The sequence below is a fragment of the Labrus bergylta genome, chromosome 3 (assembly GCF_963930695.1).
Source record: "Labrus bergylta chromosome 3, fLabBer1.1, whole genome shotgun sequence".
Lineage (NCBI taxonomy): Eukaryota > Metazoa > Chordata > Actinopteri > Labriformes > Labridae > Labrus > Labrus bergylta.
The window spans coordinates 19828028-19853559 of record NC_089197.1 but is presented as its reverse complement, the minus strand read 5'-3'; the positions used below and the strand labels follow the sequence as shown (position 1 = coordinate 19853559).

Here is a 25532-nt window from a genome sequence, read left to right as displayed (position 1 = left end):
TCTGTTTCAGGACATTTACAGGATTTGTAAATTTTACTTTTGTACGTTCACAATAGCTAAAGTTCGAAAAAAGTGTCTGTTTTCATGTACTGCTCCTCCTTGCTCCTTCTACGCTCTGAGTCCGTCAGCTACGCTCTGTTGAGCCCACACTGTTAGACCCCACGTGGGCCAAGTCTGCTCTGATTGGTCTGCTGATCCGCTCTGTCGTTATTGGTCAGTTGCTCAGCAGGCTTCTCGGAAATTTCAACATGAGCTGCTAGGCTTGCCACAACGAGCCAATGGGCTTAGATCAGTGATCTCACACTGACAATGACGCCGCACTGACAAATTTTTATCGAGGGGGGCTAGAACCGAGCGTTACATGCGGCTAATGCTACAGCTAACAGGAGGACGTAGGAGAAGCCGCGTTTCCGCAGACTTTGAATTTTTGCACATAGATGTGCCTAAACATGCACGAGACACTTGGAAAACACACTAAAGGGCATATAAAACCAGAAAAAGCATAATATGGGACCTTTAATTAGGTCACACATTGATGCACAGGTTCCTGTTCTTATCATGGCCCCTTCTACTCTCTTCATATTCAGGCAGTGGAGAGCAATCAAAGTTCAATCTTCATGCAGAACTGTGTCTTTTATGTGGGTTGTCAGTTTGATGCTCAGTTTGACGCTCTCTCTCCTTTTGTTTTTTTAGGTCATTGCCTGGAGCAAACAGTAGAGCTGCTCTGCCTACCTACGGATACCAGTAAGTTAGCCTCACTGTGCTTTGACAGGTTTTTTACATTATAATGTTGTACTTCCGAGTGTGGGAGGCATTCTAAAAAATGCCACATCAAAACCAGCGAAAATTCTTCCGAATCTTAGAGAAAGTTCAGACTTGCATAAAAGAATTTGATAACACTATTTCAATGACCTTTGACCAATCTTGCATGTTGCTGGTGAAGTCAAACTTGTTGATGACACAGCCACCTCCGAGCCCTGGGGAGCTCCTTGCCTGGCTGTCCTCTGAGTAATATCATTGTGTTGTCGAAGAAAAACTAAAGGGAGGAAATGACGAGGGGAAAGAATAAAAACAAATCTAAGGAGCACATTCTGCTGTTTTTTTATGTTGAGATGAATTTGGCAAGGTGGCAAGATGACTTTTGTTGGTAATTACAGTTGTATTGAAGCTCATATCTGTAATGTTCTTTTTTCAATGTAGTGTTTCCAATGCAAACATAACTCCTCTCTAAAGAACAATATGCAGCCACTAGGTAATGGAAACAACGGCAAAAGAAGGTTCATATTTAATTTGAGATGTTGCCCCATATGTCAATGAAAAATTTAAGAAGGGAAGTAACAGCAGATATCTTTTTGTCTCTACCTGCAGAGTATGTGTCTGCAGGTAGAGAGTGCAGATTGTCTGCTAGTTTTTCGGTGAAATAGGATTTATATATGGATTTTAAAAAATGTGACTGCCCGCCCATGTATTATCTACTGTATGTGTGGGAAACACTGCTTTTAACAACCATATTTGTAACTCTACTGCTGATGTGTTATTTGAATCTGTTTCTGTGGAATCTGGTTAGTTTCATACGTCTTGTGATAGTTTTCATATGTACAGATGTTAACAATATCCTAACTGTCAAGAAGTCTATAATCAAAATCATTTGTGGTTGAGGCAAAGGGTTAGAAGTAAGGACAGAAAAGAAACCAAGGAGAAAGTGAGGGAGCGTGTAGCTTGTTTGCTGATGGAGGAGGAGTCAGAGCATCATGGGAGAATCCCACTGAAGATATACTGTACATGGGTGGAGAGAGGATGAAAGAAACAACAGTTGAGCAATCCAAAGTGTTGTGAGGCTCCCAACACTGCCTCCCTTCATCATTTATTAATATTCTGCTAGAATATTCATCCTCTCTGGTACAGCTCCATCCTCCTAGAGAGAGAGAGAGAGGAATTGAAAAGAGAGTGTGTATCACAGACAGTGTTATTGTAGTCACTCGACGAATATCATATGTCATCAACCAACTTCTATATGTCTACTTATTTCATATTTATTGTTCATTTTGAAACCAACCTTTTTCTGTTAAGAGATTACGCATAAAGGACAGAGCTGTTTATTTGAGGGTTTTAGGCCGTGACACCCTATGGAGTCTGAACGGAGCTCTGACTTCAGAGCCATAACTCACTCTTTTGTTGGGTCTGTAATCAGCCTCAAAATGCTTCTCCATCCATCTGCATGTCACGGATATGGGAAATCCATGGCTGTTATGATTCATTCAGGGAACTTCAGTGCTAGACAAGTTTTTGGGAGATTGCTGCACTTGAATTTTGAGACATCCAGCGGTGTGCAGTGATGTGTGCTCAGTCTGCCGGCATGCTACGCTTCGCTTATTTTGATTAAATCCTTTGAAGATGAAGACAAGGACAAAGAATCTGGCAGTGCCATAACTTATTATAAATCATCAAAAGCCAGAGCAGTTCAATTAATGTGTACATTGACTCTGTGATACCACACTGAGAATGAACTGATAGCTAACCCCGGAGTCAGGGGGTAAATTGATGTCAGGCTGTGAAGTCGGGCTCATCTGTTATCACATATGCTGTTAACTGTGTGAGGACTCATTTGTACTGTAGTTTCCCTCGCTTCTTCTCTCTGCTGCTCTCCTTGGAGATTGCAATTATCTGAAAACTTATAATAATCCACAGCCAGTATTTTGTGCGTTATTGTGTTTCCTTGTCGGCATCATAATGTAGCATGGAAATTCAATTGCTTAACACAATTTAGTCAAATGTGCAAACCCACTGGCACAAAATAAGAAGTTTCCATGTATGCATGAGGTCGCCCGAGAAAACGGTGAACAAAAACACTTAAAATGTATTTTCTACTGTGAAAATGTTTTTCATCCCCTGCTTCCCCTGAAGTGGAGTAACCTGACAGTATACATTCAAGTGAATTCCCACATCATCCCACATTGTAAGTAGCAACTCTTCGTCTTCGTGGCTGAGGGATTTATTGTGGCCACATTACTATCTCTTGAGGCAGAATATATAATACATTGCTTAGATTTCTTTGGTGGATTCCTGCTGTTCCTGTTGATGGTTTGTTTGTGTGTTTTAACTCCATGCATGAGCAGATCCATTTCCTCTGCAAAGAAATCCTAGAATTCCAACCCTTGCTGGTTCTACCATTTAAAAAGAAAAAAAGCAATGTGACAGGGGCAGGTTCAACTCGTTTCAAAAGGATGGGAACTGACACACTGATAGGTTTGAATGATGTTATGTTCAAAACATGCCTAATTGATTGATGGACAAAAAAACAACCCCTATGTTCCTTGTGCCTTTTTTCATGTGCACACTCAATATGCACGTTCAGTTTAAATATGCCCCATAGAATTATTGTGAAAATGTGAAATCTGTCAGGGAAAAAATAACTGCAATAAAAGAAAAATGATAATAGCAGGGCCAATCAGAGTATATTAACTTCCTTAGTTTGTTATCAGATATCTAGTAAAGTTGTGATGCTTCCTTACAAATTAATTGGAATATAAACCATTACCATACTACATTGACGACGAGGATAGCTCAGCTTAGCAGTGACGTTTGCTGGGGGTTCTATTTTTTTTTTTTTTAAATAATGGCACCACGTCTTTTTAACTTGTAGGTAGAAAAGGTAAGGTGAGAGTGCGGGGTCAACACATGTATTGAATTTAGGACCTTCTGTGATCCAGGGTGGAGCTAACAAAAAATCAGCAGGTGATTCTACTGTTGGAGGACAGAGTCTTTTTATCCATCATACTGCCCCTTAATACCTTAATACCACGGGGAAGGCCCAGTTTTAGAGCGGAGTAGAGAGACACAGATTCAGAGTGCTGTGATGTAAGGGGATTCAAATGAGAGCTGCAATAATCCAGATTTCTGTCATCATGGGATCAGTGCTGCTCTTGGCTCTGTTTGGTAAACCAGCTCTGCTGAGCCTAATCAGACCCTTCTCTGTCCTTGCTGTCTCTTATGATCTCTGGCTGCATCCCGGCCGAAAGAGAAATTAGTCCTTAGCCCTTCACAGTGAGATGACTTCTACAAGCTGCCATCTTTGGCATTGATTTATTTCACCTCAGATCTGACCTTTTAATTAAATGGATAAAAGCATGATAGCTCTCTTAATGAGCCCTTTGTACGTCCTGATGGGACATAAATATGATTGGTGAATAAATAATCTTCCATTTACACTGAAAGCTAGGCTAAAATTATGTATTTGGTTAGAAAATACATGTCGATTTATATATTTTTCTTTGCATTTTCGTCAGGTCGATTTTGTGTAAACAGCTCTAAAATCCTGAGTGTGTGAGAGGGATTTTAAGACTCTCCAATATATCATTAGACCTTCGTCTGGATGATGACTAATGCACACACGCTAAAAGAAGGCAGATTAAACTGGAAGTAATGTGTCAAATTCTTTAAAAGAGGGATCCAGTGTTTGCAGACATTCAGTGGAAGTAAAAGCCATCAACATGATTCCTATCTTTTTAATTGCAATTCTATCATTTTTGCACAAATGAGAGTTAAAGGAGTTCAAGAATATTATACCCAATAGTGTGAACGAAGGAAATCTTGCCTTGGAGTTCCTTTTATTCCAAATTTAGTATTGTTGCACTTTTTTTCCATCCATTTCATAATAAGCCAGAGAGCTAAGCAACCTCTAAAGCCTCGTTACTTCAAGGCAAGAAGTCAACAAACAAAGTACATAGTTTTAGTTTATTTATGTGTTAGTGTATTGGCTTCATGACCATTCGACAAAACTTTCTTCTGAATCTAAACTTTGATCTGAAACTTGACATTTGTTGAATATTTTATATACTGTGCATTTGAGTTGAAAATCATGAGGAGATTATTTGCTATATTATGATTTTAATTGATGGACAAAAACATCCAACCTCTTTTCCAGCAAAGAAAGAATGACACCAAATCCAAACAGATACATGTTCTTCCACCTAGTCTAGCTATAATACTGATCAGGAGGCCGCCTCATTACCAAGTGCACAGTTTCCACTGAGCACTGTCAGCCAGATTTCCCCAAAGAAATCTAGGTTTAGCAATCCATAATCTTAAAATAGCAGAGAATCATACATTATTACACAGCAGGCCTGCCTTCTCTCTGTCAAACTGCACTTGCTGCTGTGATATTGTCTCCTTGTTTTCTTCAACCTTCCACATCTAAAAGATTCCCCCAGCCTCATTAGCATATCTTTATAGTTGATATGAAGAGACTCACAGATGGCTTTTCTCTCTCTCTCTCTATCTCAAAAGTAAATGCACTTCGAAAGAAAACAGTTGAAGATTATGCAACACACATGAATAAGAAGTGTTGTCATGTTTTGATTTTATGAGTGTATAAAAGAAAAGTTGAGGCACACAGAAAACATACAGAGCTGCTTTTGCAACATGAGGGCATGTTTTGTGTTTGTGAGGAGAGGTGGGCAGATTTCAATCTTCCAGCCTGACTCAATGTGTTTCCCTTGGGTTCCGTAAAGCATCAAAGATCCTGGGAGGTGTGACACCCCCTCCTGAACCTGCCAGCGCTTCTGCAGGATTGATGTGACAATTTCACACATACACATACACATACATACCACATTGAGGCAGTTGGATACTGTTAGCTCACATTACACAGGTCCCAAAAAGAAAATACACTCGCACATTGATACACAGACAAATGACGATGCAACATGGGATCGGACTGTTAACCGAACCAGAGCCTCTTTGTGTCCATCTGTCTTTTGTTCTCATTAGATGTGGCGCTTCTCCTCTGTGTGGTCGAGCAGGCGCTGTTTGTGTGGTTAATCCACAGCCCGTCAGCTGGCCAGCAGTGATACTGATGCCAAACAAAAAAAAGAAAACTCCCACAAAGCTTTGCACAGTGCAATACTCCCATGTGGTGTCTCAGGATGTGCAAACATGTGCAGGTCAGCCTTGCAAATCACATCACTGCAAAGCAAAGAAGAGTCAAACGTTCAACCGTATTGTATCTCTCAAGGACGCAGGAACATTGGATACATGAAAAATCTAGAAACACGCTTTGTTTTCAATTTTCAGTGAATGACAGTCGACACTTTGGTTTGTTGTTTTCAAGGCCTTTTAGTCACGATGCATTTACCCTAACATGCATATATAGACGTGGAAATAGGCAAGCCACGGCTGATGGTGTGTGTACCTCAGTGTGTGTGTGTGTGTTTGTGTGATGTGAAACCTGATGAATATTTTCCTCCTGTTTCTCCCCCCCCCCGAGGGCTTGTGTGATTGACCGAACCCCAGAAGTTATTTCATGTGCCTGCCTCCAAACTGCATTAGCGGGCTGGTCGTTACCACGCTGCCTGTCTGTCTCTAAACAAGATAAGGGGATATTTCCCAGCCCAATATTGCGCGCTCGGTTCAATGCTGTCAGTGAATACAATGACCGTCACTGACTTCAATGAATATTATTAACATTTTTCTGAGCGTTCTGTCAATGTGGAAGACAGCTCTGTGGGAGTGGAGGTACAGTCTGTCTTTTGCTCTTGTCTCCCAGCTGCTGCAGCAGGAAAGAGGATGGAGGAGAGGGCATTGCGCTGGCCTGAATCACATATCTCTCAACCTGATGTTCAATTTTAACCAAATATATATTATCTGTTGGCTGGGCCAGGCTGTGAGCAAACAGGATATTATTTATTTTATAAAAGGCACTTTCTCTGCGGAGGGCAGACAGGGAAGGCGCATAAGCTCCTTTTGATGCCCATGTGTACAAACCTGGGTCTGTGAATAACTGTTGATTAAAAGTTGACAAAGAATGAGGATTCGAGCGAGCTGTTTCTGGAGAGGGGTCAGAAAGAAAGAGGATTGTGAAGGGCTTCGTACTGAGGGATCAGGTGGACCATTGTGTCAGCCAGGGAGCAATTCTCAGCTTCATCTCTCCAGACTTTAACTGACAATTCAGGGGGAATCAGAGCAGTTATTGACCTCCCTGCTATTGACCATTCAGCTCCCTGGCTGTGTGTTGAGGTCACCCTGCAACACTTCTTAATGTGTATATACTCATTCAAGGACTGGTAGAAAATTCTATTTAAAATGAGTCAAGAACAAGAAGTGACAAAATACCGATAACAGCACAACTTCAACTTGTAAGTGTTTCACAAATACTCTGAGGATGACTCTGAAAAAGAAGGGGAATTATTGAAGCCTTTCTACAGACCGCCAAAACTTGAAGATTAAGGATAGGTTATTCAAGTTGTGGTTACAGTTTTTCTCTACCATCACTCATACAAGATAACAAGATAATTGTAATCCTGCACTTGTCAGAACTCTGACTCAGTCTGGGGACAAAATATAAACTAGTCCCCTTTTAAAATAATTCATATGACAAATGAAGATTTGTCTTCTCCTGAATGTTTTTCCATTCATATTTCAGAAGACTGAACAAATTACTACAGTTTTTAATTAGCTGCATTTCCATAGTCTATTATCTCCTTTGCTTTTTATTGGAAAATGGATAAATTCCAATTTATTTCTCTGTCAGGTTTAAGCTTGTTTGGGAGAGAGGGATGTGGGAGGATTTCTCATTAAATCAAAATAACGTTTTGTTTTTTTCTCGCCGATGTTCTTGTGTTTGCGGCGGTGGAGGTCTCAACAATGTGTGGGTATTAGTGTGGTGACCTCTATTGTTTTACACAGTTATACTGGATTAAAGAATGCAGAAGCTTTCTATACCTCTCACAATCACTCTGTAACTCTCATCAGTAACCAAACCCAGTTGACAGCTTCAATTAAACCCTGTGAAATTGCCCCAGTATCCTTCTCCCTTTGGGGCCCTTTAGCTGTTTTTAGCTAGCAGGGCTTGATGCCAAGAGAGCTTTAGAGAGTGTTTCATGTTCCCTCTTAAAATGTGGGCCAACTAAACCCCAGGTACCACCTGGCCAGCATCAGAGCGTATAACTGAAGATTGTGTTCTTGGTGATGCTTTGCTCTGGTCAAGTATGAGCGCTCACATGCAACAACTTTAAAAAAACAAGCAAAATGTGCATTACTCTCCTGTTGTAAATATTATCAGACTTGCTTCTCTAGGGAGCTGAAGATAGTAGATATTGTCGTGATGAAGCCAACTGTTCACTCCGGTCTTCACAGTCCCAAAAAACCCAACACGGATTCAATTCCTCCAATTTATTGTTTCCCCTTTTAATTGTTTTGCAAACCATTGATACCATTTTGAAATCATATGGAGGTTGTCGCTTGGAGCTGAAAATGCGGTCCATTGATACTTGCCCACACAAAAAAAGGAACATGTCCATCTGGTGGATTCATACTGCCTTCATTTTTCTTGAGGGGCAAATTTACTCAACAGAGGTTAAACAAAATGAGAAGCTGTTTCTTATGTTTCCAAAATCTCAACAACAACAAAACAAAAAGGCTAGATTAGCACAGTAGCGTTGTTTGAATAGTGTGGGCAAACGTGTGCGTTTGCTCTCTTGAATGGGTGATTTGATGATTGGCTGAGACAGTCCTCCTCCGAGAGACTGTGCTGGAAAACAAAGAGTTGCTATGGTAACAGTCAAGGGTGAAGGAGGAGGGTGTGTCTGTGGTGTGCTTGGAAGTGGCGAGATGGACATTGGCAGGCAGAATGGCGGAGGAGGAAGCGATGCGTTCTGTGGTCCTTTGCCATTCCTGCTGCTCTCCAAGTCCCCCTGCTTTCCTGCTCTTCCTGTCCCCCGCGTCGCTCCCTTTTTGTCGTCCTGAAGCGAGTGGGAGGTTGCTGGGAGAACAAACGCTGAATCTCAATGAGACAGCTGAGAGGAAAACTCGTTTTCTCGCTCCGTCTCTCTCTCTGATCGTGCCTTTATTCCTTATTTACAAGCAGCATAACTCAGTGTGGTCTGTTTATTACACAGTACATCAGCATACGTTGGTGTGGAAGTGTTGTGCGGGTACTTTAATGTTAGAGTTTATTGTTTATAAAGATCATGTGATAGGAGCTGACCTTTTAAAGTTGATGGATGGATACTTGATGACAGGCAGATAGAATTGTTTAATGCGTCACAGAATTTAAAGTTTCACAGTGAATATCTCAGAAACTCACTTATGTTTCCATGAAGTCACAATTTACTCTTCAAATCTAATTCAGATGTAACCTCTTTGAATTCCAGCTTTTGAAAATGAACATTCACTTGTAGATATACTGCAGTAATGCTGCAGGGTAGTGGAAAAGAAAGAAAATGACTGGAGGGGGGTTAGTTTCACCCAGGTTACACATTCTTTTCTTCCAGGTTTCCTCCAGAGTCAATGATTGAAGGTTCAATAACCTGAGTATTTCCTCCTTTATGAATACAGTAAAATAAGAATAAAACTTAATTTAAAGGCTTTATATGCGATTTTAAAGTATAAATCAAGTATATCCTCTGAAAATGAGTGAGTAATGACTGTCTACAATGGGTGTAACACCCGAGTCCCACTGCCTGTGATGTTTTCAGATTTTTCCGAGTCATATTTTCAGTTTGTTGACATTGCCGGGAAGGTGGCTGACTCCTCCCCTCGCGAATAAAAGTTGTTTAATTGAGGGACTAGAGAAAAGAAGAATAACATACTGTACTCACTGCTTAACTGCGTTTCTAGATCACGCTCATTTTGGGTAAATTTACATGCAGTGTGAAGATACGAGCATAATAAAGATCGCTAGCATTAGCACGCTAACACAACAATGCACCACGAGTTGTTTTGGTTTCATGCTGGTGCTTAAAGGCGACATCTGCTGGATCAAAAAATCGCATACAAAGCCTTTAATGCTTTGTAATAATGGCAGCATATGGTACTTTTTACTTCTTTGTATTTTCAATCATTGGCCCAGGACTTTTTCTTAATGCTGTTCTTTACCTCTAACAATAATGTTTCTAAACCTATCACCATGTGGCCATTAGGACACAAATTCAAGTTTGTTTTGGAATGATTCAAAAGTTTACAAAATATGACAATAAATATATTTGAGGGAAAATCTGGCTCTGATGTTTTTCTTTAATTCAACATTAGGTTTGAATAGATATACTCCTTCCATGCTGATGATGTCATTGTTTGTGTGTACTATTTTTACATGAGTTTGGAGCCTCTCACATAACTTAAAAACAATGGTAGTACAGGTACAGCTGTTTGTTACCTTTGTCATGAATGACCCCATGTTCAGTGACTCGCACTATTTAATGTTAATATATAATCAACCATGAATCTATAACACTTCCACAGAATGAATTCAGCTATTATTTACCTATTAAATAAGGTTTATTAACTGAGTTAATATATGTTAGTCTTCCGTAACAACCCTGTACACTCTCAAAGAAAAGGGTTGTGCACATAAATGGTCATTTAAAGTAACATTTTTTTAGCAAAACTGTTCTGTCTGAACAGTACGTATTGTCCAAATTTTGCTCTGCTTTTATGTGCCTTTCAGTGCTCCAGCAGAGAGGGAGAGAGGGAACGCACCAAGCAGACATCACACTTCAATTGAAACAGCAATTTCCTCAGTGCTGAGTATCAGCAGGAAGCAAGGTCTCCATCTTTAACAAATGAAATGGAGACTACTCTCTCTCCCCAACATCACTCCCCCTCTCTCTGCAGAAAGACAGTGAACTCCTCCATATTCCATCCCCGTTTGTCAGATTTTTAACTTTATATCCGGCAGATTGCTCTTTTTGTCCGTTAGTTGTTCTAAATGATGCTTAAAGACAAGGGGAAAATGTGTTGATCATTTAGCACACTATGGGCCAGATTTACTAAAGGTTTGCGTGTGCAAACTTGATACCACCAGCAAAAAAAGTGTTATCTGATCTACTAACAGCGTGCAGTGAGGACTGCGTCTTTCAAATGAGCAAAACAACACGCGTTGACCATTTAGTATGTTTGCCTTAATGAATATGCAATATGGGGTGTTTCTGCCCTAGTGTGCAAAATAGGCTACTGCAAGGAGAAAATGCAAACAACTTCAGTTAGTACACGCATTGCGATTTACCAAACCTGGCAAAAATTGCGGTGACTGTGACGGTGTCTGTATTTAACACCTTTGAAAAGGAACATGCTAACCCAGGAGCACAGTGTTATGCACAACAGGCTGCTGTTATTGTATTGGATGTAGGATGAGACATAGGCACAACAAAAGAAGGCATAAAGATCGCGATTTGCGTTTGTTTACATATTTCAAATGGCATGCATTTATTTTTTAATTTGATTCAATATTCTATTCGTTAAGGAAGAGGAACACCATGATTAAACTACAGGCTATTGTTGCCAAATATATAGCCAAACAAAACTGAACATTCACAGCCTCTGCATTCTATAGAATTTCAACATTGACATTTATGTCTTCCTATTTCCCTCATTTCACCAACATTACATTTTAAACTGGGATTTCCTTTTTCTCGGGTCGCGCGTCTCTCCCCCAGCTCGCCCCCTCCAGTGCGCTCCTCTCCATAATGCACTCGTCACCTCCCTCTAAAGCCCGCTGCTGCTACTCTGTAGGACGCTTGGATTGGGGGACCTCACCACTGTTTGTAACCCCGTCTTCGATACCTCTTTCCAGGGCATTTATGTCCGATCAGACACAGTGCTGGCACCTCCTGCGCAATGTATGACAATTCAGTTTTAAGATTAAGGGAAGAAAAGAGAGGCCCTGTTTAATGCCGAGGTTTTCTTAGAACCAAAATGTTCATTGTAATATTCAGATTTATCTCCTATAACTCAAAAGTGTTGTGCGTTTATTTGCCTCTTCCACTGATACCTATTTTGCGCTTCCAAACTCTCCGTGACGTAAACCAGTAGAACACGCAAAAGCCTATCTTGAATACTACCGCCTCCACAAGGTTTGCACCTGTTGTCATTCACGTACATTTTCTTAGTAGATCACCCTCAAATCGGCCACTAACCCAACGTGCAAATTTATGGAGTGAACACGCAATTTAGTACTCTTTACTTGGGACCTTAGTAAATCTGGCCCTATGTGCAAATACAGACAAGTCAGGCAGGAATAGCAAAATGTATATAATGGTAACAGTTTTCAAGGGATGTCACACAGTAGCATTGGATGATTGAAACTAGACTAGATATTATGGTCACTGTAGGAACAAAAGATTTAACAATCAACCTGAGAGGGCAGTTGAAAATTTTTTGATAAGTCCATGGGATTTACCTAAGAAGCGATTCATGACGTATTTCACAAAATTGTGAACAAACAACTAAGTATTTTAAGCTACACTTTATTTTCCAGGAACATGATTTCTTTTGAGGGTAACATCAGCTAGATTTACATGAAGGTGTTTGAATAAAACAAGGCAACAACTCCCATGATCCCATTTTGCATCACAACACCATCATACAACTTCTTTAGTCATCTTTTTTAATTAAGACACCCCACAGCATCAATAATGACCCAAAGTGCATTAAAGGTATGATTATGTTTTACGTAAATTTACTGAAAGTAAGTAATTTATACAACAGAATTCTGTTTATCATCAAGTCACGATCGTATAATGCCGCTGGAAGATGGTCGGTGTTAAAATTGATTATTTCCCTGCCCTGAAAAAAATCATAGTTTTGCTGGGAAACATTGAAAAGCAGAAGAGGGTTCATTGCCGTTGCATGTTATCCCCTCTCACTTAAATACCTCAGTGATTTGGATAATGACTTTCCCACACCCAAAGAGGAATTCTTCATGCTAATGGAATCAATAGAAATTCGTATTAATGTCTTATTCCTATTTAAGACGACTTGAAAAGCCATGTTCCAGTTTGGCTGATAATCATTTTTGTTCTTTAGCTCTCTATAGGCTAAATGACTTTCTTCTATTCTGTTTTGCCTCTTCGCTGTTGAAGCCTGACTGTCTAATTCAGCGGTGTGAACAGAGGTCAGAACTTACGATTCAAGGCAGGGAGACATTAGTATTCCCGAGGACAGCACTCTGACCGAGCCATCTGCTGCTTTCACATTGCTTCTCTCGCCCCCTGTCCTCTCCTCAGCCCTGCGATTAAACACACTCACTTTTAAGAATATGGATCTGTCAAAGAAGGGGAAGTGTCTCCATTTAATTTAAAGCTCTGTCTTGTAGATGAATCGTTATTCGGAAAACATGAATAGATCTGTCAGGGGAGACAGCCCTGTACAAGTGGTCCCAAGCTGCAGTTTAAAACAGACAGTTGGGATGCAGCAGGCAGGCTGGTTGTTTTGCTAATAGTAATAATGGTGTGGGTGTTTGTGTGTCAAGCCTTTTTAGTTATGAGGATAACAGCTTGCCTACATTTCAGGGCATTTATGTGGGAGACAGATACTTTGTTTGTGTGTGCAGGTGGGCTGTTAGAAAAGTGTACAGTCATGGAGCCTGCTGAATCCTTACCAATCATTGATTCAGTTTCTTTAGCTACTCTGTCTCGGTTCAAGTTCCCATGAGGCTGGACCATATCCCAGCATGCATTATGTATATAACTCAGTGAAACAGCCTGTCCAAGACAGACTAAACACTGATACACAAATTCTAACACTCTACAGACCTTGTTGCAGAAGCCCATGATAATATAGGAAGAACTTATTTTGATGCGTTACAGTTGTGTAAATAGTGGTGTTAAAGGGTTTCTGGTTTCATGTCCTTGGTGTTGAACTAGCAAAGAGTTGACAGGAGAGAAATAAAGATCAAAACAACCTTCAGAGAAAACTCATTATATATTTGAAATATACGGACTCATCATGTAGTCATACATGTCGCCGAACATTGTCTAGGGCCTAGGTTGCCAAAAGTCGGTGGCTAGACGGCAACTGGATGCATATAGTCAACTTAATTCTGTTCGATTAAGAGAAAATAACAAGTCAGTATACTGACTTTGACTCCAACTAACAGTGCAGAAAGACAAACAAAACGAACCAGCGAATCATGTTCATGCCACAATGAATTTAAATGAACTCATAACAAAGTTCAGAATTCTTCTGATGAAATAATTGGAAATGGCATCGCTAAGTTCTTTTGGCCTTGTAGCACTGTTTTTTCTTCTTTCTTTGTTTTCTTTTCAAAGAAGAATAGACGGATGAATAATAAGAAGACACAGCAGTGCAATTTGGGATATAAGTGATCAGCATTGGCAGGTCCCTCTTCACTGCCTCTTGCATCAATTCAGCATCAATATTAACTGTCTCTAGCTGACTAGAGCTACCTGTGTGAAGGGAATATAATAAATCAAAACACAACTCGTCAGCATGGCTGTTAGTTTCCAATCGAATGTTTTCCACAACTACTTACCAAGGCAAATAAAGAGTATTATAGCAGCAGGAACGTAATAATAATAAGGACTCTGCATGTAATGGCAAGTGGAATGAAGCCCTTTTGAAAAGTGATCATTTATATACCAGGCATTCAGTGTTTGTTTAATGGATGTATAGAAATGTTTTTGTGTTGAGGGAGGACGACGATGCATTTACAACCTGCGAGTACAAACATGGCTGCAGTGCACTATTGCTATATTTTCAAACTCTCCAAATAGTGCAAAACAGGTTGGACAGATCTCCTGTGAAGCTTGACCATGGCAGCGTTACCATTCTTGTACAAATGAGAGCAAATTCAATAAACAGCCAAATCTGAACTGTGTGCCAGACAAAACAGATTTGGGAAAAGCCACCTGGTTAGGGACTTAAAGGATTTCCAAATGTACACAACAGTTGTAATAGCAGTGGGGGAAGACAAATGCATGATGATATGAAACAGAAGTACACCAACAGTCCAGCAACACCACAGGAAAAAAGGGGGCCTTGTGAAGGGAGAAAGGGTAACAAAGAGGAGGTCAAAGGGTATCAGTCCCCAGGGGATGCAGTTACCCATAGTTACCAATCCTTACCATCAGCTCTGGGGAATTGGACAAGGCGGGGACGGGTCTCTACAAGAGGATGCTGGGATATAATGTGGAGGGAGGAGGGTGGAGTCAGGGAGATTCGTGCTGTGTAGCAGCTGGTGGGGGAAGGGAGGAGCAAAGAGCGATGGCAGGGAAGTAAGGAGGGAGGATGGGCTGTTAGTGCAGCAGGAACAACCAGTGCTATTGTGTACCTCATCCCAGGCCAGAACCTCAGGTAAGAGAAAGAGTCAATATTCCATAGATCTTTAGAAGCTGAGGGCAAAAGTTGGTAGAGAAACCATCTTATGAGCTGTTAAATTATTTAAAAAAATACTCCTTTAGCTGTAATGCAGCTATATTTCATTAGGTGAGCAGAACCTGTAGGTGAGGCCAAGGGTTTGTGCATGCATTTACAAATTCTGTATTGATCAGTAACCTCCTTAGAAATGCCCCTTTTTTCTACATTTTTTTGCAATAGAGCGCAGTACATAAAGGTTTATGCCCTCATGGATTATTTACTTGGCTACCTGTAGAACAGTAAACTGTGTGTGTGTGCGTGTGTGTGTGCGTGTGTGTGTGCGTGTGTGTGTGCGTGCACTATCCTTTCTTGTGTAATTGTGTTTTAGAGGACAGGTGTTTGCGTACTGAGTTTATTAGAGTGTTATAATTGCTGTGTAGGAAAATCTACCCATGGTGAAGGAAAATGTTTGAAAGCACTAACAACACCCCTCTGTGGGCAGTTGTTCATGGCAACTAGATGGCACAACAGAGTTGTGAAGGCAAGAAAATGCATGCTGCTACAGAGAGCAGAGAAAAAGATAGAGAACACATTGTTTTAAAGTTGGTTGCTAAAATTAAGATGAATTTAATCCTTGCTGTGGTTTGTTTGTGTGTTCATGCTGGCTTGCATGCATGTGTGTTTTGTATGTGTGTAATAGGATTTAGTGAATATAAATCTGTTTATTATTTTCCTTTGATTTTAATAACATCTGTTCTATATAGTTGAAAGTAAGCTTACTAACACTTTTTGTAACAGCTGCAGTTACACAGCCTGCTATTTGTTGCTCTAAATGTTTATATATTCAAAGCTTCAATGTCTTATTGATTACCATACAGGATACTTTCATGTTAAATGGCTGGACAGTGAAGATACTAAAGTGTGATTGTAAAATCAGTCACGTTTCATCACAGTAACCACCACTTAAAACTGGCAGAGGTTCAGTTCCATGATGTTTATGGTTTTCAAATTGAAAAAAAGAAGAAGCATTGATTTTACGACTTCTATCTCTAAATATGTTCACCACAACAAGTAACATTGTGCTGCCTTCCCACGAATTAACCCAGTCCTCTTCTGAAAGAGACTTTATTGTCTCCCAGGTTGATCATTCTCAGCCATAAGCTACAATATTGATCAATCAATACAAGTCTTGACTGACATCTGCAAGCCCACTGGTATCAGGGCACATGTGCAAGCCCTATGTAGAGATGACTTTGATTTAACTATTGATTCTTTCTCCAGCAGTGTCTGATTAAGTTCATCATGTGAAGGCAGTGTCCCTAAACAACGCCTCGCTCTTTGTGTCTGTTATTGTGAAGCTGTGCTTCAGCGATATATTGAGCCCACTGTTGCCAACTTGAATCCAAAATTGTGCTGAATAAGCACAAAAAAGGTGCTCTGAGTGTGAGTTAAGTAAATTAGTGCTTCATAACAGAGACAGTTTGGTTAGTCAGCCACTCCAAATATGTTGCAGCTGTCTGCAAAGTGCAGAAAATTAGTTAGATTGATTATTGAAGGACTATGTTTGCTGTGAGGGTGTGAATTTTAATAGAAGAATCAACTCCAAGCAAATTTGACATTTTGATGAGGGCGGGGTGATTTAAAGTTGTATGTGGTTTTGCTCTAACGCTGTACCTCCTGTGTCTTTCTCCGCCTCCTAGGGTCAAACCAATAACAATGCATGGCCTGTAAGCAGCCCATCATGGCTCATAGGAAGAGGCCAGGGAACAGCGGAGGAAACAGTATGGCTGCTCCAGGCCTCTGTTCCAACCCTCATCCTACCGAGTCATGTGAACCAAAAGCCCTCCCTCCTCGGCAACGCCCGATCCGCTACCCCAAAGAGTCACGTGATCCGAAACCCCTCCCCCGTTCCTGTAAGGTACAGTACTCCCCTCCTAAGTCTCAGGATGTGAGTCACAACCATCCAGAAGCAGAAGCGGACACAGTGGTGGAAGTGAAGCGCTACAGCAACCAAGCAGATCCAGAACAGCAAGAGCAGCGGCCAGCTACACCCTCCTCGCCAGAACATGAACGAGACCGAGATGAGCATGACGGGGTGGACTTCCACGGTGGAGCTGACAGCCTGGATGACGACTCCAGCTCTGACTACATTAATAACACATCAGATGACGAGGAAGACTATGATGACGGTGACTATGATGTTTATCATGTGCTTAATTACTTTATACTGATCACAGAAATAGATTATATCCTCCCCCATATCCATTCTGTCGATTATGATTGCTCTATTCCTTACTGATTCAAAGAGGGACAAAAAGACTTATTTCAGGGTTTTTTTATTTCAAGAGGAGATCTCGTTTTTTAACAGCAAACCCAGGAAAGAAAAACAGAACAAAACAACAACAAAAACTGTTAGAGGAAGCATCATCAACAAACTCTGTAATTTTTTTATTCAGATGAAATGCCAACATCGCCTGAAATCACTCTTTGTGCGTGTGTGAGTGAATTCAAGCAAGCGTGTTTTTTCTAAGTAACATATTACATACAAATACAAATATTTTCCTTTACAGCATTTGCAAAATTCCTTCAGATTGAAGTTAGCAATTGTGCTAATTCCGACAAACAACAGACATCAGTTAGAGTAATTGTTAGAGACAAACCTAAATGGAACTCAGGATTAAGAAATGTGATTCTCTCCTCTAATAAGTACCTGTGAGTGTTTAGAAATGAAGCTCTAATTGTTGGTTTGATCAACAAGCCCCATGCATTAAAAAACACGTGTTTGTGATCATAAATCCCTGCAGGGCTGGCAGAGGAGGATGAAGGTACGACTTACTACATCCGCTACTGTCCAGAGGACGACAGCTACATGGAGGGTGTGGACTGCAGAAGCCAGGGAGACTGTAACCACGGACACAGCCAGGGCGACAGCACCAACACCATGCAACAGAGTGAGGGACACGCTGATGAAGGCCAGGAGGCTGAGGAAGGGTGGGCTGAGGAGGGAGCGGTCGTGGGGGAGGTAAGAGAGGAAGGGTGGGTGGAAGGAGAGGAAGGAGAGGATGCGGGTAGGGAGGAGTGGAAAGAGGAAAAGGTGAGGGAGGAGTGGAGAGAAGAGGAGGAGGAGGAGGTGAGGGAGGAGTGGAGAGAAGAGGAGGAGGAGGAGGAGGTGAGGGAGGAGTGGAGAGGAGAGGAGGAGGAGGTGGTGAGGGAGGAGTGGAGAGAAGAGGAGGAGGAGGTGAGGGAGGAGTGGAGAGAAGAGGAGGAGGAGGTGAGGGAGGAGTGGAGAGAAGAGGGAGAAGAGGTGAGGGAGGAGTGGAGAGAAGAGGGAGAGGAGGATGCCAGGGAGGAGTGGAAAGAGGAGGGTCAGTGGGTGGGACGGGAGAGCAGGGTGGAGGAGTGGGGTGAGGGAGAAGGGGAGGTTCGCTGTGAGGTGGTGGAACAGGATCCAGATGAACAGATATACAATGGAAGACCTGAGCCTATTCTTGACCACCACCAAAAGCATCTTCACCACCACCCTCCCCCACTGCAAGACACCCAAGACGAGGAGGAGGAGAGTGAGGACTACTGCCCTAATGAGGAGGAAGATGAGGAGGGGGACGAGGAGGAGAGACATGGAAGGGCCTACACTGGAGACTACTATGCCCCAGAGGACAATGGGAACTCAGTAAGGGTCTCTCCGTACCTTAACCGTAAGGTGCTGGTGGTAGAAGGGGAGACGGGGGAGGAGGCGGAGGAGGACATTGACCAAATAGTTGCAGAGATCAAGATGAGCATGAGCATGGGAAGTCTAAGCAGCAGCACTGACCAAAGCCCTGAGGAGCTGGCGCAGGACCCTGCATCGAGTGACTACCCTCACCCCAAACCCGACCCGGCCCCCTACCCTCCAGCTCACCATCGTCATGACAGCAGGCCTAAGTCCCTGAACCTGCCCTCCATGCATCACAACAACCCAGACCTCCAGAGGGGCATCAAGGCACATCCACGCTCCCCTGAAGACAGGCAGAGATGGCAGCAGGAGCAGGTGAGCAGTTTTGAAGAGGTCTGGGAACAATATCCCTAATACAATACAATTTTATTTGAACACAAAACTCGTACTATTCGGAGTCATAAGCCATAAGCCATATTAACAAGTATTTAGAAACACATTTGACAGTTGGGTTATCTAGATGCTTGAGTGTGTTAGATTAACAGGCTTGGTGAAGCGATTTCCTGTTTGTCCTGATATATGATAACTAAGTTTATTATCCTTAAAAAAATAAAAAAACAGATATACTTAGGTAGATTCAGACCAGTGTTCCATCAGCTGTCAGACGAAGAACAAAGCAAGCTGCTTGCTAAGGAAGAGAGATCTGCTGTTCTGGGGACCAACAATCTGGTTCTTTTAAAATTGTAAAAAACAAGCATCTGTTTCTTGCAAAAATCAAAACAATACAAATGAATACTTGTTTCTTTGTGTACACTATACACTTAAAAAACAATACTGGCAATCAAAAATCTGATTTTTGTCAATGATTAAACATTTCAACTTCTGTGAAGTGATTTTTAACACGTTAGTAATACCCTTTGTAAGATATCAGCCGTTACATTTAGAAAATTCTATTGATTATTGATTATTCCCCTCCTTTCCCTCAGGACTTTAGCTGAAATGCCTTTTTGTAAATCAGACTCTTTGATTTCAAGAAACCAGATGATATAGCAGATGATACAAAATTATTCAGTTTAACAAAGGAATACACATTATACATTAGCTCAAATTATTATAATTGAATGTAAGAATAATTCTAACCACTGTAAAATGTACCCATGTTATACTCTGTCCAGAGACGGGGATGCTATTTTCCAACAGTGCTTTTTTCTAGATTGTTACACCTGTAAATGCAAAAAGATAAAATCCAAACAGACATAGAACAAATGTTACAGCAACAACTGCATGCATTGCTCACACTATATACCTGACTCTAAAAGAAAGAGATGTTGAAACGCCAAAAAGTGCACCAACAACTGCATTCAGGGGGCCCATAGAGGTCTTTATTTCTAATGTGTGCAATCGTACTACATGTATAGAAGGTACACAATGCACAGTATATTGAGGCTATTTCAGTGCTCTGTGGCAGAGACTCTTTCCACCCTGTGTGATTTAAAGAGCTTTGTAGTGAAGGGCACAAGATGAGTTACGGATGACGTGTTGCTCTTTGCCTCCCAGAGACTATCTGCTGCGTTTCCCCTCCCCAGTGTTACCTTGAGATGTCCCGCTTTCTCATCTCTTCCTCTCAGACCTGGATTAGTGCACACACACAATACTCACACATCAATAGACTCCAGCACATGCAGTCCTCCCCGATCTTCTAAAAGTCAGATGGTAAAATTAGAACACAGATAGTCTCCTGTAGGCAGCATGCTGATCACACCTGCTCCACAGTGTGTGTAACATGTGCTTCTACATTCATTGTGTAGAACTGGGTCAGACAGCACACAATACACTGGGAGGATCTAGAGTACACTGCAGATTCAGATGAATCCTGGTCTCACTTAGATGTTTCGTCCTCTGGTATTGAATAAAATGTTCTCTGTCCACCACTTCAACATGACCTCTGAATGAACCAGGACAACAAAGAATTTAATAAGAGCTTTGCTGCACAGTGTGAAGCCAAGAGATTATGATAAAAGCCCAGTTATGAAACAGAGGGAGGTCATCAAAACACATCCTGTTGGTGTGTTGTATTTGAATTGTTTGGGATAGTTTTTTTTATATTTATTTTTTTATATATCATTTCTATGGCTTTTGTCTGTAATTGAAGTTGTTGATCCACTAAGAGACACCATGTCCACACTCATATTGTTAATTTTACTGACGAATAAACATTATTGTAATTCTAACTTGCAGCGGATTTGAAAATTAGTTAGAAGGGGAAAATATCAAAACACTTTCAAAATAAAAAATGCTGAATCCATTGTGTTTTAATAAGCTGGCAGTAACTGCTATGCCTCTCAGTGCTGATCCTGTGAATGCTAATTATGCTAATAGATTAAAGAGTGATGTGGTGTTGATTAATGGATGAGAAAGTTCTGCTTGTTCGCTTTTGATCTTACAAATGAAGGCATGTACAATGTTTTCCTGGAGTCATTTTGGATCCTATACATGACTAAAACTTTGTTAAACATCACACTTTAGCATGCCATTCCACCAAACCACACACATCTCATCTATTTAATGGATGTTTGCACTGCTGAATATGAATACTAATCAGGATTTTATGCTCAGCTCTGTTTAGCACAGCAGGCCACGTAGAGTCATGTTTGGTATGATTAATTCAATTGTTAATGAACAACAACAGTATAGACTATTCTTCTGAATTTCACTTTTTCATGCTACACCAAGGACTAGCTTTTATTGGCTGAAGGACTTCATTTCATCCAGATACACGAATGAATGTTAATGAGCAGTTGTGGACTGCAAGATGGATATCCAGGGGATAAATGTAATCCTCCCTCTGTGTGATTATATGCATGTACACTATATAGGTATACGTGATGAAAGACGAAACAAGAGAAAGGAGGCTGGAGGACAAGTGAAAGACAGACTGAACACGACGTTTCCTCCATGATGAATCTCTGTGGCCAAAAACAAGCCAGCAACAAAAAGAAAAAAGAGGATGTTTTCCTCTTTGCTATTCTATTTCATCCTATTTTAATCTTTATCTGCTCACACCTGTTCTTCTGTGTTGACCTACCAGGTGAGCAATGGTGCAGAGCAACCCAGAAAACAACAGCGCTCCGACCTCAACGTCCCCCTGGAGAACAACAATGTACCCGAGGTAAGAGTTTCTGTCCCAGTGCTTCCTAGAGCTGTTGCATTCTGTCACTTAGGTAGGTCACTTAGGCTGTGGATACAGGATATTCTTTCTTCATGTGAGTTTATGTGCCTGTGCTTGTGTGAGACTGTCACACTGGGTAAATTAGTAATTGTGTAATTACAACCTCGGCTCATGTCCTCAGTTTGCGATGTCCTGGTAATTGAGCAGTGCTTGTGCTCAAGGTTTTATGAGATCCATATTTCACTGAAATGTCCGCAGTGGATGCTACCTGTGTTGGTTCCAGCCCAATGCCTCTTTGTCCTTGGGCAGAGTAAAATGTCTAATTGTATAGCGAGCAGGTTGAGCAGGGATGATTGTTTGAATCGAATTAATCACTTGTTCAGAGCTCTCTCTGCGGCCATCTCTTGTCTATAGCTTCCTCCTGCCTCCTTTTTCTCCTCTCTCTTGCACCCCCTCACAACAAAGTAAATGTGTAGAGGATGAGTAACACTATGTACTTACTCCACACCAACCTTTGCGGTGTCCTTGTTCAAAGCATACAGTATACACCCAGGGCTTCTAGCAATGGAAGAAGAAAGGTGAATGTAAAGATGGACAAATGCAACTTTCTGAGTTCTGATGCTGATCCAATACCTGGGCTTTGGATATCTGCCTATATTGAGTTCTGATCCAATACCAGTGATAAAATAATAACCCACACTCCTCACTGCGAGGAAGACACTGGGAATCATTAAGTGTAAGGCAGCCTCAGGTTTTCTCAACTTTGTAAAACATAATTAAATAGATAAATACCACTTACAATGGCATCACTGACGCGCTGCTATTACAGCTGCTTTGCATTGTATGTGCAAAGCAGCCAAAGCTTTGCATTCTTGTGTTGTCCATTTTTTTTATGTTGCTGTTGCTGTTATCTGATACCAGGATCAGATTGGTGCATCCATAAATGAATGTGAAAAAAAAATCAAAATATTTATGATTCCTATTCCAAGTGAAATCAAGCAAATGCATTTCTTTACAGTTAATTTGGGCAGCAGTATTATGGCTAAAATTATAATCACATTCGTTCATTTATTTTTTTTTATTTTTTTTGTTGTACTTTCACACTTAAATAGACAGAGCAATGCTTTCTGGCTCATGCACTAATGAAGCATCAAATACTTAAAATGAAGTTCTGTACCTGAATTGGATGCATTTTCTAGAGATTGTCTTGTTTTGCAATGCCTGCACCTGAATGTCCAGTCAGACTCAAAGCTGATCGTTTACACTTACAGACATCGTTTCCTTTTTTCTAGATCCTTGCTTGTGTTGTACTTACTCTCCGGCATCGTTTTGGATAAACGGCAGGCAGTGGTTTCATTCACTCATTGCAGATCATTTTTTCTTGCTCGACATCCCTTGCCCTATCGATGAAATACTTCCAAACAACCAGCGGCAAGCAATTAAAAGAGACCAGCTCTTTGTCTTCTGTTCCACACATTTGACTTTTGATTCTACCCCTGTCTGTTGTTTACTCTTCCACTTAAGTTGGCGCTCTTGACATGACATTCAAACTTACCCAAAAGTAAAGCCAAAACCTCTTGGTCGTCCCCTGAGGGAGTAGCTGTTAGTCCTTGATTTTCTATGCAGCAGGTTTCTATGTGTGGAGCATGCATCTTAATCCCAATAATGCTGTCATTCATGTTTATGCGATTGTGTGAAGCCAAAATGGTGATCAGGATCAACCCTACAGGGAATTAATTATTAACATTAACAGGGTTCTTGCTCATCATTCTAGAAGAAAAGCAGTATTGACGGCAAAAATTATTTTGACTTCTCAAAATTCTTCTCATCAAATGGCTCATACTATTTGCAATGGGTTTGTATTCATATGTTTGTGAAAATCAACTACATTCCAAATAGCACAAGAGCATAATGCTGCACACAGCAGGAGGGTCGACTTGCATTCTTTGGTAGGTCAGAGAGGAATCAAATTATTTTTATGCTGTGAGGAAAGGCAAATGTTACAAGTCCTTTCTTAGAATTTCTCAATAAGAAGACAGAAATGATTATTTCTTCATTCATGTTTTTTTTTCTAAGGCTTTACTTGGAGTAAACCAACAGGCTTCAAAATATGATGAAATGGAAATGAAATACATAGGAATTCAGAGAACTTGCACATACTGTTTAAATGCATGATGCAAATTAAAAAATCAGCAGAGGTTAGCCGAGTGGAACACCTGACAGCATTCACAAATGGAATTAATTATTCATGTGTTGATTGGTTTATTTGAGGCTTGAGAGACATGCCTAATTCTCTGTAAACCTTCTCACATCCATTTATCTGGTATATTATGTTTCTGTCTTCCAGCCAACAAAGAAGGTTGCATCATTCCCGAGCTTCGTCGATGGTAAGTTAATCTTTCCACTCACCTGATTGTTTGGAAATGAAATAGAATGAATGAAATCAACTCCTAATATTACCCTGCCCTCCATCTGTCACATCCCAGACCGGATATAACTCTTCCCTGCCTCTGGAAAGATGATTGACCTAATAATGTGTGAGGGGCTTAGCTGCTGGTCTGCTCCTTCAGATCATAACAGCACATTATGTCCCTGAGTGGGTGACTGAGAGTGCACATCTACATATCACAGACGCAGATTATTCTCAGCCCAGCCTCCCACCAGCGCAGCACCTCCATCAACTCACAGCCAGCCTGGCCATCTCTTGGCTCCATCCCACCTAAACTGTTATCCCCACCTTCCCAGCTCTGGGGCGGCATTGTTTGGCTTCATTACTGCTGGATACAATACCCTCTTCACTGTAGACCCGACTGACTCTACTCTGCCATTCACCATGCCTCCCTGTTAATCACCATTCTCTCTGCTTCTCTCCATGGCCCAGTACCAGGACCCTGTGAGCCAGAAGACCTGATTGATGGAATTATCTTTGCTGCTAACTACTTGGGTTCCACTCAGCTGCTGTCTGAAAGGAACCCCTCTAAGAACATACGCATGATGCAGGCCCAGGAGGCTGTCAGCAGGGTCAAGGTACTCAAAAACACACCCACTCACACCCAGACACACTGACTCACACACACACACACACACACACGCATTGAGTTAAGTTGTGGCCTGAAGATATCTCCAACCCATTTAAGATTTTCTTTTTTTTTGTATTCTGTTTTCACCTCAGGAGGAGTTAAACATAATCTTTGCCTTATTCTGGAAACATCCAGAACTTAGTTAGGCTAGTTTCCACCTGAATAACTTTCAAACCAGCAAAGAACCTTGAAGTTAATTCAGGAACTGTAGCTGCATTTTGAATACTAGTGACTAAATGTAACTATCAATGTATAGATCAATTTAGTCCAAATTTTAAAAACGAAGTAGTCTACTTTCTGGTGGGGATTAATTTGCAGGGCTCATTTAGTGCTCAAACACAGAAACTTAAGTTTCTCTCACTTTTGTGCAGCTTAATTCACAAAATACAAAATAATGTGCACCCTTGTATAACACTCAAGAGAGGGGAGGACATTTCTTGTCATTCTGTAGCATTTAAAATATGTAGTTTTCTCCCTGGCCAAAGAAAAAAGGGAATTAAAGAGAGCACTGTGGTCGATAGATCTTCAAATGAGCGAGGCA

General features: G+C 41.1%; 1 protein-coding gene across 5 annotated transcripts in view; it reads left to right on the top strand.

Annotated features, from left to right (window-relative positions):
- apba2b (amyloid beta (A4) precursor protein-binding, family A, member 2b) overlaps nucleotides 1-25532 on the top strand; it is a 55320-nt gene that overhangs the window by 14619 nt on the left and 15169 nt on the right. For 3 of the 5 annotated variants that reach the window (XM_065952891.1, XM_065952895.1, XM_065952892.1), the window contains exons 2-7: nucleotides 694-744; nucleotides 16791-17279; nucleotides 17895-19117; nucleotides 21831-21911; nucleotides 24259-24298; nucleotides 24793-24938. In XM_065952891.1, the coding sequence (XP_065808963.1) occupies nucleotides 16811-17279; nucleotides 17895-19117; nucleotides 21831-21911; nucleotides 24259-24298; nucleotides 24793-24938 (1959 nt within the window). In that variant the 5' untranslated portion in view covers nucleotides 694-744; nucleotides 16791-16810. Of the gene's footprint in view, nucleotides 1-693; nucleotides 745-14973; nucleotides 15088-16790; nucleotides 17280-17894; nucleotides 19118-21830; nucleotides 21912-24258; nucleotides 24299-24792; nucleotides 24939-25532 lie in introns of those variants that run through there. The other 2 variants (XM_029277085.2, XM_065952893.1) reach the window with 2 other exon arrangements.